Raw genomic sequence first — 14,357 nt, 5'->3', positions numbered from 1 at the left:
CAATCAGTTTCCAATAAAATCCTCTTGCATGAGTGAGAAGTTCTTTCTACCTTTCTAAATCTTGTTCTGCTGATGGTTTCTGACATGTTGTAGCTCCCAGCACAGCTTTTAAGCAGAGCACTGACATGTCATTGCTGGCACTGCAGGTTTACTTTAGCTTTTGCTCACCAAGATGAGAGACAAGGAGTTGGTTAAACTGCATTTCAGGGATTTATATCTGCATATAGGGATATAAATCTGCTTAGTATCTGTGAACCACTTCCAATTTTTGTCATCTTCCTGAGCAGCTCATAACAACAGGACTGTAATGTGCATCTTCCTAAAGAGTTTGGATGCCCTTTAGCAAATATTGCATCTTGAATCAAGGTATTTGCCTTGTGTGTGCATACCCAGCTGACGAGCTGACCTCGTAAGGTTTCCAAGGCCCCCAAAGAGGGAGGCCGAAGGCCTGAGGAGGAAGAGGCTTCTGTCTCCTTTTATGGCCAAGGGTGAGCCGTGGTTTTTGTCATGCTCGCACAGTAAGTGCCTGCAGTGTGAGTGCACACGTAGGCGACAGCTCGGAGAAGAGCTGCAATAAGTAACCTTTCCTGTTGTCCTTTCCCTTTGCATGCCTGAAACCTCTGAAGGTGGAAAGGTTCTTCATCCTTGTACCCTTCTACAATGGCATAAGGTTTTCCTGCTGCAGAGGAAATACTCTTGCAAAAAGAACTACAATTGTCATTCAGTTTGCATTATAAGTTATATATAGCCAGCTTACAACAAGACCTTAATTTTTTGACTGGGAACTAAATGCTGATTCAATATAAATGAGACTAAAATAATTTTAATAATTTTGCTTGCCTTTTTTTTTTTTTAACAACCATCATTTATTTGCCCTAAAATGGATGATATCAGCTGCAGGTAACTGTGAAGGACAATTCAAATGATTGGTTATGGTCTTGAGTTAAAAGTTAAACTGCTTGTGAAAACGAGTGATTGAGGAGATTGGTATGGAAGGCTGGCATGGGAAGATGGCCTATTTTATAGGCAGTGTGTTTAATCTAGGCTACTGCTGTGTTCAATAGCTGCTTCCTTTAGCAACAAGCTACTGGATTTTGTCCACGTACATTGATTACGTGGAAACATTTACTGGTGTTGTAAAACAATTCTCTCAAATTATTCACCATAGTTTCTTTTATGAGTGTGTTACCTTTGTAACGTAGCAAGGAAGGTGAGTAAGGGGTTCTACATTCAAAGACTTAAATGGAAGTTCAAGATCAAATGCTAAGGGTAAGTCAGCATTCAAAAAACACACCCAAGCCTGGCAGCAGGGGAATTACAGGAAAGTAGGAAATCCAGTAACTGGGAAATTATGCTCTAAGCGGGGTGGTCTCTGGCTAAAAGGGCTTTGTTTCCTTGTTTGCCTCTCTGGGGAAGTGCTTTGTTTCTTTATGCTCTTTGTGTATATACAAAGGTCTGAAAATCATCTTGTGGTGGGTTGCAAAAATTGAGGTTTATATCTGCTTTGAGTTATCAAGAACTATTTTTGATTTCTTTTAACAGTGTTAGGAAGACTGTTATTTGTGGTGTGAACTATTTTTAAATGCCTCTTTCCATTCCTGTTTTGAGGACTTCAACCAATCTGTTTTCTAATTAGATATTTTCAGATTAATAGGAATATTCACATTCTTCACACATAGCCTACATGTCATTGCTTGTGTGCTGTTAATGTCTTGTCCTAAGTATTTCCACTTCATACATTGTGCTTTTGTACCAAATTGAGTGTACTAAAGAAATAGATATTTTTGGAGCAGGAAGTTATAATCCAATATTTTAAGTGTCCATATGTAAAGCATATACAGCAGCATAGGCTGCAGAGCTTTTAAAAAATGCATTGGTAACTTCTGAACTAAAATTTGATTATGCTTCAGTCATTTAATGTTTTGCTTTGTGTCATTTATTATATTTTGCCTGCTTTATTTACATACTCATCCATGGACCAGAGAAGTTTTCTGTCTTTGTAAAACTAGCCAGGCACAGGTGGTAGGCATGTTTATGGAGGTAGGTGTGTTATGCTGCATGTGAGCTACGGGCAACTGTAAGGGGAAGCATGGCTAATTTAATCAGATTAGTATGCACACATATGTAGCATGTGAAAAGTTTCAGAAATGTAGGGAGCAGAATGGAGGGTTTTGAAGTATCATCTCAAGGTTTGACGTGTGTGTCAAGCTGGCCTTAGTCATTAGATGCTTAGGAGATACCTTTGTCTAACATTATCCAATTCTGCAGGGAATGCTTCTGTTTTATACCCAGGTTTATACTGTCTTTTGGGCTTTCTTTATATGAGGATCTCCAGCCTTGCCTGCATTAGCTGGTATTTCTTTACTGGATATAAATCTGTAATGCAGTAACATGAACTCTTTCTCCTTCACAAGAAGATACACCAAGTAATATCCTAATGCTGACATAATGCTGTTTCTGGTTTCCTCGACTATTTTAGAGAGATTTTTCATTTATGCAGTTCATGCCGGTTTCCTTGAACATGGTAGTGGAGGCTAAAATTCCTTTAGACCGGGTTTCATCCTGCCTTTTCCCTATACTCACAGGAGCTGGGAACTCTTGAAAATGAATGTTATTTGAAAACTGGCAGGCATAATTGGAGAAGGATTGATATTTGCCACAACTTTGTTATTTTTCCAGTGCTCCTAATGCAAAGTGGCGAAAGGGACCCTCTCAAGTTAAAAATTGTCTGCTCTAGACAGGCCTGATATATAAACCTGTGATATGTGTGTGTATTTTAAGAATTAGTGTGCTTAATAGATGTTTTAATTTTCAGTTTAGACTCCGGGCCACTCTCTTGCATGCAGTTATCTTCATGTTTTTGTTATGTGTGCATGTGCGCCAGCAGATGCTAAGCATTTGAAGTATAAATGTAAACCAGATAGCTGAGGGAGTTAGATGCTAGTGTGATGCTTGAAAACATATTAATCCATTCAGTTTCATTAATATAGGGGAATGTGGTGTGTCCTGTGGATGCAGTTTGATGTTGATTGAGGCCAGCTGGACCCGCCTTCCCCAGAAGCCTTGGCGTGAGGCTGCCCTGTGTAACTGAAGTTGGCTACTCCGAAATTTTTTGGTAGTTTGGTTCACATTGTTCTCCAGAGGTGGTTTTGGTCACTATAAAAGTTCTGGGAATGTTACTGTTCCCTTGTTAAGTTTATTTAAATTGTTATATTGGAGAGGGCAGCTGAACTTAGCCTGTGTGTTTTCCTTCTCTGCTACCAGTAGAGCAATGCGATGTTAGGCTTATGCTAGGGATTGCTGTCTTGTGAAATGTGTGCAGTAATGCATCATTTTTCAGGTGTTTTTGAGTCTCTTCTTTTTTGCTCCAGGTAGTGTAAAAAGAGAACTTTTATAGAAAGGATTTTGTTTGGTTTGTTTTCATTTTTTAATAATCATTCCTTAAAATTTAAAGTAAATTTTGTTTTGGAGAACTTCTTATGTAACTGGTTACACTGTTACATCCCAACTCTGAGGCCATAACTGCCCATGTAAAACCTTTTCATTGCTGACTTGTCTCCTGTCATGTAGTAAAATAAATCATGGGACCCTTGGAGTATTCCAGCAATTGGTGTTTAATACCCCATTATGTAGCACTTCTGCAAAATCATAGGCTGTCAGAGCAGTGATATTTGCCTGAAACTATTTTTTATTAAGTGAGGTTTGACCACCAGGAATGTCAGACAGTTCCTAGAAGAAAATTCGAGGGCTCTCTATAAATGACCCTCAAGTGACCCTATGTTTGCAGAGAAGCTCAGGGAGGAGGCACAGGATCTTTTGGTTGCATCTTAAATAATGCCCAGGTTTTTATATGAGTTCTTCAAATAATAACAGGAGTTACAAAAGATTTTCTGTAGTCCCAAACAGTGTTTCTATGGTATTAAGCAATGTGTCTTTAGAGACTTTGTAGAGCATGAAATAGGCTGACTGCTAAACTAGTTATGTCTTTGTTTCCTCAGTTGATTAAGTGTTTTAATAGAGTAGGATTCCATATAGTGGATTTACCATCAGAAAATGCCAACTTTTAAAGCAAAGCCTTACTGATCTTCAGTGAGACTGAAGCCCTGTGGCAGCTGCAGCCCGCTGCAGTCCGCCCTTAAGTGTAATGAGTCACGGATACCTAGTTCCTTTTGGACAATTTTGGTCTTAAGAGTTGATAAGCGAAGGTGCCTGTGGCACTGGAGTAGCTGTTGCAGGATGTGAACACGAGTGTCCCGGCAGCTTCCGCCGAGGCGCCAGGCTGGGTCTCTGGTGTCCCCGCTCTTCCCAGAATCTCCTGGGCACCAGACTGGGGGTTTCACAGCGTCTCCCATATGAACAGGGCTTTGTGCTGGGGAGAGTTGTTTATTAAGGGTTTACATGAAACCTGACTGTGACGGGTTTTGCTGGGTCTTCAACGGAGTCTGAGCAAAACTTTCTCCTTCTTTGGTCCTGCCCTTACCCTGCTCTGCTCTTGAGAACCTTCTGCTCCTCATTCTGCTCTCTGGTGGTGGAACCTCATTCTGGGCTCTGGCTTTAGAGTTTTCCTCACTTTCTAGTCAAATCTTTCTCTTTGAAAGTGTAAAGTAGATACCAGCTTTTTCAGGTTTGGATCAATCTCATAGCTCTATTGCTTTTTACATATGATGTGGAACACAGGAGTGTTCAACTTCACTTTTCTGGTGGCTAGTTCTTTTAACAAGATTTCATGATGAATATGCATAAAAATGTGTCTTAAAGGATTTCAGGAACAGAAGTATGTGTTAAAATCACCCTGTATTTCATTTGCAGTCTCTGCCTCAGAGGTAGGCTAAATTATGTGCTGAAGATATACTAAAGATCGTGTCAAGCGACTGGATGTAAACTGTCCTCCTACCTGTGCAGGGCACCGTTAACTGGATTTACGGGACTTTGTAGAAGCTACTTTCTATTTTGGCTTCTGATCATGTTAGATACCATCACTATGGCAGTGTTTATAAGCTGGTGGTTTTTGCAACCGCTTAGATTTAGCTGGAAAACAGTGCTTACTTTTTGAGATCAAGTTCCTTTTTAAATGTGGGTGTTAGTACCCACAACACAAAAAGCAGGTCTGGCTCCTCTTTGTTTCTTTCTTTTTTTCGTAAGTATGTAGTCACCCCTTCATTTTAATATTACAAATGTCTAGTATGGGTAGGATTTAAAAGAAGAGCTGCGTTGCTCTTGGTATTTTCTAGGTTGCCAGGAGGGAAGGGCTGGATTTCATTTTTATTGGCTTTGGCTGCTGTGCATCCAGGATTTGAAATAAATGGGCTGGGAGAAGTGCTCTGCTGGGAATTCAGCAGAATTCCCGTCTCCTGCACGAGCTGGGGATACCCCGTGTGCATAGGGTGACCCGAAGGCTCCGCGTGAGACCGAAGGGCAGCAGAAGTCGGGTGTTAGGAACCAATGCCTGTCGATTCTGCTTGCATGTGAATTTGTTAAAAGCCATGAGCTTTAAAGCAAAACACTGGCTGAGAGCAACTCTTCCCGAGCCAGCCTGGTCTGTGCTGCTCTTACCCGTATTCAGGGGATAACAGACTTTTCTGTTTCTCGCAGGTATTCATAACTTAGTCATTGCTCCTCATTAGGCAGTGTACTTGCTTAATAAAACAAAACACAGCAGAGTTCCATCCTGCTCCTACAGTGTTTTTCCAAAGGTTTCTTATATCATGTTGTGTAGAACCAGTCTCCACATGGTGAAGATCTGAATGTGTCAAATAAGGGTTTAAAAATCATTATGTTTGTGAATATTGAAAAAGCAGAGAAGAGCAGCCTTTTTTTTTTTTTTTTTTTTTTGCCTCTGTTATCAATAATGTAGTAAATAATGATATTTTTGTTATCTTGAGACTTGAAGCCATAACACAGATCTCTTATTTCAGAGGTTAAGAAGATTGTCGACCAAATACAGAACAGAGAAGATCTACCCAACAGCCACCGGAGAAAAAGAAGAAAATGTTAAAAAGAATAGATATAAGGACATATTACCATGTAAGTCTGATTTGTGTGTTAGTAGAGAATAAAGAATAATTTATTATGCTTAATGTATTGTGAATTCGCCTTTTTGTTTTATACTCAAAGGCAAATTTGTGAGCAACTTGAGAAACCACTTTATAGAAGATTGTAACTTGAAAGGCAAGTGCTCTGAACTCTTGCAAATTTTATTAGAGACATGGTTTAAAGATAGTTTGCTTTAAGCAGCTTTAGGTTTGTTGTTAGAAGTTAAGAATGGTCTTGGATATCCAGAAAGCTTTTATTTTCAAGAGGCTTTCTGCTAGTCAACTGGGATGAATTACTGTGTCTTCTAGATTATTGTAGGACTGCAACCTCTCTTTTCTCTGGTACTGATATTTCTACTGTTTATCAGAGCTTGGAGCAGCACTTCCAGCAATAAATTTTACCTTCAAACCACGGCCTCAAGAATATTTAATCAGGTGGCCATAGCATTTGCTGCCACACTTAGAAGGAAAGGAGCGTATTTATTCTTCAGTGCATACTTGCAGAGAGTCATGCTTTTATGTTATGCACTTGATAATACATATCACATTGTAATATACTCAAGAGTTTCTCCGGGCTGTTATTGAAAAGTAAGTTTTCTTTTGAAAGATTGTTACATTTTGTGAGCTTTCTTACCTTCCTGTGCATTTTTAGTAAGTGCTACATGGTAACACGCACTGTTTTTTGTGCTGGAACTCTGGCAAAAAGTGTCATCTATTTTGAAGCAGCTCTCAATGCTTTTTGGAAGAGCTTTTGGTGTGGGAATAACTCTTAGCATGCAGCTTCCTGTGCGCATGGTTCCCTGCTCTTGCCAAAAATGCCCCCACCCAACCTCGCTTTGATTACACTTGCTCTTTGTGCTTATTCTTTAATTGAAATCCGAGTGAAATTTTCAGCAGCTGCTGTGTGGTTGGGGAATTGACCTTAGAAGCAGAAAGCAACAGAAATTGCTTGATTTCCACAGATACCTTTGTTTGGTCTTAATTTCCGTTTTTTTTCCTAATACTAAATTAACTAAAGCAGACTTTATCACCGAGCTTGAATGCTTCTTTTTTTTTCTTTTTTCGTGCTAGCTAGGAAATGTTGGTATCAAAATGAGGTGCCAACCACTAGCTCTCCCTCTGAGAACTGTCCATTTGCCACTGTTATGAAGATATGCTAATTTTCACTACAGAAAAGGATTCCAAGCTGTTTAGCTTCTTCTGTCAACAAAAAATAAAAGATATTTTTAAAAGACTGCCGAGGGCTTTGGTCTCCAAAGATCTGCTGTTTTTATAGGAATATCTCTTTTTCTTCTACGTTCTTGGCATGGACTTAATAAATATTCTAATACTGACTATCATGACCTCTGCTAATATTGTGTAACTATAGTTTTACTTTGATCAATTGAATTTTCTTCTTTGTCTTGAATCACTCTTGAAATTCTAGTGGCTGCTTCTCTGGCAGCGTGGGAGCATCGGAAGCGCATAGTGGCGGGAGCAGTTCTGCTGGTTACCACCTCGGCTGGCTTACCCAGAATGTATTTCTTTAACTGACTTGTTTCTATCTTCAGGGAACCATTTTCCTTAAGGATTAGTTTGTCCTATTAATATATTTTATTGTTATATATAGGTGTTAATGCATCTTGTAATTCCCCTTTTTTTAAAAAAAAAAAATGTGTTTTATTTTTTAGTTGATCACAGCCGGGTTAAACTAACTTTAAAGACTCCTCCCCAAGATTCAGATTACATCAATGCAAACTTTATTAAGGTGTGTATTAAAATCTAGTTATGTTAAAATTCCACTTTTAAGCTTTTATTCCAGGGTGGTGAAGTTTTAATATTGTAGTCTAAGATAAGAATGTGGAGCTGTGAGGGGAGACTTTCTTTTAGTACAATTCGAATATATTTTCATAAGTGACACTGTGTGTATTGAGGTCTTTAAATTCTAATTTCATTCTGTGTATTATAAAATATTTCATTCCAATTGGCAGACAGTGAAATTGGAACTTTATACAGTTGCAAAATTCAGATATGATTTTGCTGAAACCTACTGTAAAAAATAACAGATTTTAGAAGAGCTGTTTTTAGCAATCATAAATGAAGTGTTTGGCAAATTATATATAGCATATATGTTAATTTGCATTTCTGACTGTTCATGGAAAAGATTGAATTGTATCTTATAACCACCTCAGAGTTTGGCTAAAAGGCTGTTATACTCCTGTGTATACATCTTCAAAGTGTGAATTCTCTGATTTTCCTGAAATTCCCCTGTAGTTTTATTTTGAGACTGCTTCTAGCACTGATACTTATTAAGGAAAAAGTGCTCCTGTAAATCTCATTTCTTAGTATATATATTCAGCTTTTCAAGGCAAATATTTAAAATAAATGAACATTTTTTTACAATGAACTTTTTTACAAGTTTTATGTAAAATATGAATTTAAGAACAGTGGATTTTTAAAAACGTGGTACTACTTGGGAGGTGGGACTTAATTTTGTTCATGGGGGTGCTTTTTAACCAAAAGATTTGCTTAGAAGTGTACTTCCAAATTCTGGTCATTAGACATTTGGGTAATAAGAAAAAAAAAAATAGTGCATGCTTGAAGAGAATCTTTGGAATTGGAGCGTATGGAAAATATTAACTTAATATTTTCTGTTAGTCTCTTGAGGCAAGGTAGCTGCTATAATCTTGGAACCACTTGAAATTTCCATTAACTTAAATGGGATTCATATTTCATCTTCAACCTTTTTGCCAGATTGAAAGATTGATATTCTAATTTTACTTGGTTATAACCTAAAGGCTTTTATTTAATGCAATTAAATTTTCTTTATAAATATTACCTGTTCCTCTTTGCAATCCTAGGGAGTACATGGGCCAAAAGCATATGTTGCTACCCAGGGGCCACTAGCAAATACAGTAATAGACTTCTGGCGGATGATATGGGAGTACAACGTTGCTGTAAGTACCCACTTAAACATCCCGGCCCCCAGACTCAGGTATTACTGGATTTCATGGAAAAGTGATTGTGCATCTTGAGTCTGAGCTGGCTCTTGATATCACAAATGCTGTCAGGGATTTAGTCTTACCATTTTTAGCAGAAGCTATTCCCAATGCTTGATTTCATGACCTAAATATTCTGAATATCATTAATGTTATATGTTCAGTTTAGTAACTACCAGCAAAATAATCATGTGCTGTTATGAACAGGTCAGTACTTGATTCAAGCCTCTCCTGTAGAAGACCTTGCGGCTCTAACTTAATGCTGATTGACCAGATCAGATGGAAAAAGCATTTGAAACAAAATAAGGCTTCCTTTCTACATATGTTAATTTTGGATCAAGGATTGGTTTCTATGTTCTGCATCCATTGGAACACTTATTGTCAGGAGCTAACACATACATGCTATTAAAATTGAATGTGTGCAGCAAATTTTTGTTTCTGAAAATAGTTTTGTTTTCTGTTTTACCAGACACTTAAGCTGTGGTTGCTTATTATTGAAACAAATAGTTTATACTTTCAGCATGTTTTTGATGTGCTGTTTAGGTCAATAATCCTGAAAACCTCACTTAAAAGCAATTCAGTTCTCATCTATAAAATAGATTTATAAAATAGATTTTCACACCGTTTTTGAGCAGTTTGCCAGATATAGCTCTATTTTCTTACAGTCAGTGAATGGATACATATTTCTCTGGTTAAGTGTAAGACTGTACAGTCAACTTAAAATTATGAAATGAACGAGACGTCCCTAGAGGATGGCAGTGAACTCAAAGTCCATTAGATTTTCTATTATGGATTCTTTAGTGCACTTCTGTTATGGATTCTTTTCTGCAGGATACAACTTGAATGCTATTTTATAATTAAAAGAATGTGTATCTGCAGAAAGGAAAATTATTATAGATCTCTTCTGAAGCAGCCAGTTGAGGAATGTCAGTGATTGCTTGGGGTTTTGCTATGTGAATTTACTTGATCTAAATTTGGCTAACTTCTATTATCTTCCTTTTCAGATAATAGTAATGGCCTGTCGAGAGTTTGAAATGGGAAGGGTATGTATGCTAAATACAAAAGTAAAATATTGTTGCCCACCTAGGAAATATGTTAATACCTTTGAAGGCTCATATACCATATCCATAACTTAAAAAAAAAAAAAAAAAAAAAAAAAAAAAAAAACTTTTGATCGAATATTTCCTCTCTATATTTGTAGGCATAGCAAATAATGAAAGTAGGTGATTTTTGATTCTGTCTTCTGGTAATAATATTTACATTATTGTGTAGAAGTCAGTCTTTTTAGTGGGATATACTCCTACCTTTGTAGACACAACTGTCCTAACAACCTGCTACTGGTCATGCCACTGAAATTATTCAATTCAGCCAGCTATATTTGATTATGAAAATCCCTAGTCCTTCAAAATTTTCTGTTAATTGCAACTGGGGAAAGAAAAAAATCTAACTTTAAAAATCTGTCTCTCAAATTCTTAAGACTGTAGGAAGGAACAAATGCAGTCCAGAATTATTGCCTCTGAGCTTGCACAGAAACTGAATTAGCTCATGTGCCTTCCCTACATATGATGTATGCTTGCACATACATGAGGCAGTTGTAGAGTTCACATCCTAATTTTAAAAGACACTTTTGGATGTGATTGTTCCTCTTCTGGTTCTGTTTTTTCACCCCTTCTTTTGGATGCTCAAAAAAAAAAGACATGTTGCTGTCTTGGAAGAGCTTCAGCTTTAAGTTAAAAATTTATGGCCAGATGTTAAGGAAGAACACCAAATGAAGGGAAGGAATAAGGAATCGGAGATTATCAGCAATTCTGTTCTGTTTTTAACTATCTTGCAATATGGATTAAACTAAGATTCTTTGCTTTAACAGAAAAAATGTGAACGTTATTGGCCTTTGTATGGAGAAGCAACTGTAACTTTTGGACCATTTCGTGTTTCTTGTGTAAGTAAAGCTATAATGAACTCAAAATTTTTAATGCTATTGTAACCTAAAATAGCTGTTCACTTCATATCAGACCTTGTAGTACAAAACAAATGGTTTCTTTTAGTTCTTCTGTACCAAGTTTTACATACCAACTCTTTAAGGAAAATAATGTCTGGGTCTAACCTAAGTGTTTTTGAATGCTCTGTCCCTTTAAAAATGGTAGGAAAACTACGTGCTTTGATTTTGTATCTTCCTATATGTAACTTCTTCATTTCCATAATGTAATTTTTAATGTTGGTACCATATTCCAAAATTTACATAATATTAATGCAGTTATTGCTGTGTTTTGCTGTGCCTTATATGTTCTAGGCATGCAAATAAGTGACACACAAACAGCAGATTTTCCTTAAGCTACATGGAATAAAAATAAGCAACACAAGCAGAGAAATCAGAAATTAGACTTCTAAATATTTTAAAATTATTTCTGTTTATGCCATCTTCATGTTTATTTGAAAACACTTCTGAAGCAAAACAATAATGACTAGCAGATCATCATGCGGTATGAAGCTTTTCCTGGAGAATTTCCTGTGGCAACTGCTTAGCCACACTAAAAGATGATTCCAGAAGGATGGAGAAATATGCCTGCCTCCATTGCAAGTACTTGAAGCTGATCTGAGCCATGGGCACAGGAAGGAATTCACGTGGTGTTTCTTGGGCTCACGTTAAAGTGCCTTTATACATTGTGCACATGGTTCTCTGATAGACACATGTCTTGGAAAGAGGATAGAAAATAGATTGTCTGTAGGATGGCCAGTGTGAAAACTGTCCACTTATTCCCATCCTTTGTTGCTTACTTGATGCACAAGATGAATTTTTCTGTTATGCCATAAGGGTTTAGTTTCCAAAGGGCTTTTGAGACATTTTGTCGTAATGTGTAGGACAACTCGGCGAGGATGCTGCTGGGCTGTAAGGTGTGTCTGATGCTGTGGGATGACTCCCACTTCTATGCTCATTGGTTTCTTCAAAGGTTGATGGTCAATTTTTCCTTTTCAAGAGGCTATTGCAGTTTTTAATCACCTTGTGGGCAATGTTACTGTTGTAGAATTAGCTTTTCAGCCAACATGACTAGCAAGTTAGCAGGTCAGAAGTTGCTCACTGGTCATAACCACTGCAGAAATTTGAAAAGGTATCAATTTATCATGGGCTACTCTTAATCTGAGGCTCACTTAAACAAAGGGTCTTCATAGCCTCCCTTAGCAATTAGCAGTTACTGCTATCCTGCCAGGTCAGTAGAACAGCCCTCCCACTCTGTGGCCATTTCAGTGCTTCTTAATGGCATTTCAGTCCCCAGAGAATCAGTAGTGAATTGTAATGTACTTTGTTAACATATCTTGTGGGCTTGTTACTGTGTGATATTGCATACCTGGGAGGAAGGATTTTCTCTTGTGTGTTGCTGTTAGTGTCCCATAGATGATGTCCCTTCCATAAAGTGGGTGATAACTTTCACAGGAAAAAAAAAAAAAGATAGATCAAAAATGTTCTGGATTAGTTTTTTAGTAGTTTCCAGTACAGACTCATTATGGGACCAGCCGTATGCCAGTGTAAGCCATACAGGAGGAATGGAAACACGTGGACAAGAGTAATTACTGCTCCTAATCTGTATGCATCCTACCTTGTATGAGTCTTTTCTCCTCAGATACCCTGAGGTTGTTTTACTGAAAGTAGAACTGTTCAGGAACAAGGTTTTCTGAGCGTTTTCTGACAGGGCTGTTAAATGCTCTTATGATAGGAGTGAAACCTGATGCTGAAATGTCCAGTAAAACCATCTAATCAGTATAAATGATCTTGCTGTGAAATTTTAACACTTGAGCTCATGATTAGTTTTAGTTGTCCATTTATTTCAAAGCAGTGGAACTGAAAACCCCTGAATGAATCTCGAAACTCTCATTTTCTCCTTAATTCAAAAACATGTAGATTTGAACAGGAGCTGCTGCCCATTTTTGGAGGAAATGCTTTAGTGTGTTCAGAAAGGGCTGGCAGGCCAGCTTGCCAAGCTGTCCTTAATCCTAGGAAGCCAGTGCAATAAGATTCAGTACAATTCAAATACACCTTGTCAAGAAAGGATGCATTTACAAGGTTCAGCCCTCTTTTCTACCATTAGAAATAATTTGAAAATTGACTTTTTTTTTTCTTTTGCCTTGTACCTAGCAGATGATGGCCTCATAGTTGGCAAATACTGCAGCAGTATTTGAGAGCAGGGATTGAATGTACATTGAAGTTGACTTATTCTCAACTCCAATAGTATGTGGGCTATGTTGCTGCTAGCTATGCAATAATCTACTTAAAACATACAACGTGTCATAAGTGATTGTGTTTTTTTTTATTTAAAATAAGTTCCCCGTGGAAGAAAGGAGCCCGTTGAGACCTGCATATGATCTCTTAAATTCAGTGTGGAAAGCTATAATACTTAAGTCATCTGCAAATTGTGAAATTAATGACGTTTTAAATACAGAAATGTTGCTTTGTGTCTGCAGTAAAAACCTTTCCTGCTGTTCCAAAAGTAGATCAGAAAATTCTGAGAGCCTCAAAGTTGGGGTTTTTGGCCACAAACAAATAATTCCAATGGTCTGTTCAGATGTATCCTTGCTTTTTTTAATCAAAGAGAAAAATGAAAAGGGGATATCACAAGAGTTGAGAGTGGTAGGAGAAAAGAAACTGAAGTTCATACAGCAGAAGTGTCATAGAGGGATGGCTTTAGAAGAATACCTAAAAGACATTAATATATGGAGAAATGATGAAAGAAAAGTATTTTGAAATGCTATTATAAAGTTGTATTAACAGTTTCATGAACATGGTAGAGACTTAGTGTATTGAGAACCCACATTTTTGTTTTAAGTAGAAGTAAAAAGTGTTTCATGGGTATATTGTGTGCAGAAGATAATCATTGCTTTTTTTGAAATTAACATTTTGGTTGCCTACCTTTTGGGCAAATCATACATATAAAAATAAAAACTTCAAGAAAAAGGACTGGAGTGTAAATCTGGAGCTTCACTTGTATCCCATGTGCGGCATATTCATCTTTTCTCATGCATTTTTTTTTCTCTAACTTAGGAAGCTGAGCAAGAAAGAACAGACTACTTCATTAGAACATTATTACTTGAATTTCAAAATGTAAGTATGTGGGAATTCCTAGTCTCAACGTCAGCCTAACACTTGCTGAAATTACCTAAGGGAGTGTGTAACTGTGGGGACTTGTACAAAGTTCCTTGCCCGATGTTTGGAGGCTCATGCTATTTGTTTGTAAATCAGCAAGCTTAGAGGTGACGTTGAAGTAACTTTACTGCATAAGAAGCAGAAATATGAAACTACTTATTTTGTTTGTTCTTATTTGTATCCTTGCTGAAGGTAGCTGAAGCTGTTTTCTAA

At 37.4% G+C, this 14,357-nt stretch overlaps 1 protein-coding gene across 1 annotated transcript in view; it reads left to right on the top strand.

Moving 5' to 3' along the window:
* The window catches only part of PTPN12 (protein tyrosine phosphatase non-receptor type 12), a 58,563-nt gene that overhangs the window by 18,368 nt on the left and 25,838 nt on the right, over positions 1-14,357 (top strand). Inside the window, exons 2-7 of the mRNA XM_088533247.1 lie at positions 5,916-6,024; positions 7,703-7,779; positions 8,873-8,968; positions 10,015-10,053; positions 10,878-10,949; positions 14,043-14,102. Of these exons, the coding sequence (XP_088389373.1) occupies positions 5,916-6,024; positions 7,703-7,779; positions 8,873-8,968; positions 10,015-10,053; positions 10,878-10,949; positions 14,043-14,102 (453 nt within the window). The remainder of the gene's footprint in view (positions 1-5,915; positions 6,025-7,702; positions 7,780-8,872; positions 8,969-10,014; positions 10,054-10,877; positions 10,950-14,042; positions 14,103-14,357) is intronic.

The sequence above is a fragment of the Tinamus guttatus genome, unplaced genomic scaffold, assembly GCF_059628265.1.
Source record: "Tinamus guttatus ecotype Peru unplaced genomic scaffold, ASM5962826v1 Tinamus_guttatus_pri_ptg000489l, whole genome shotgun sequence".
In the NCBI taxonomy this organism is placed as follows: Eukaryota; Metazoa; Chordata; class Aves; order Tinamiformes; family Tinamidae; genus Tinamus; species Tinamus guttatus.
Note: the sequence above shows the minus strand (reverse complement) of the source record. Positions and strands in the feature narration are given on the sequence as shown.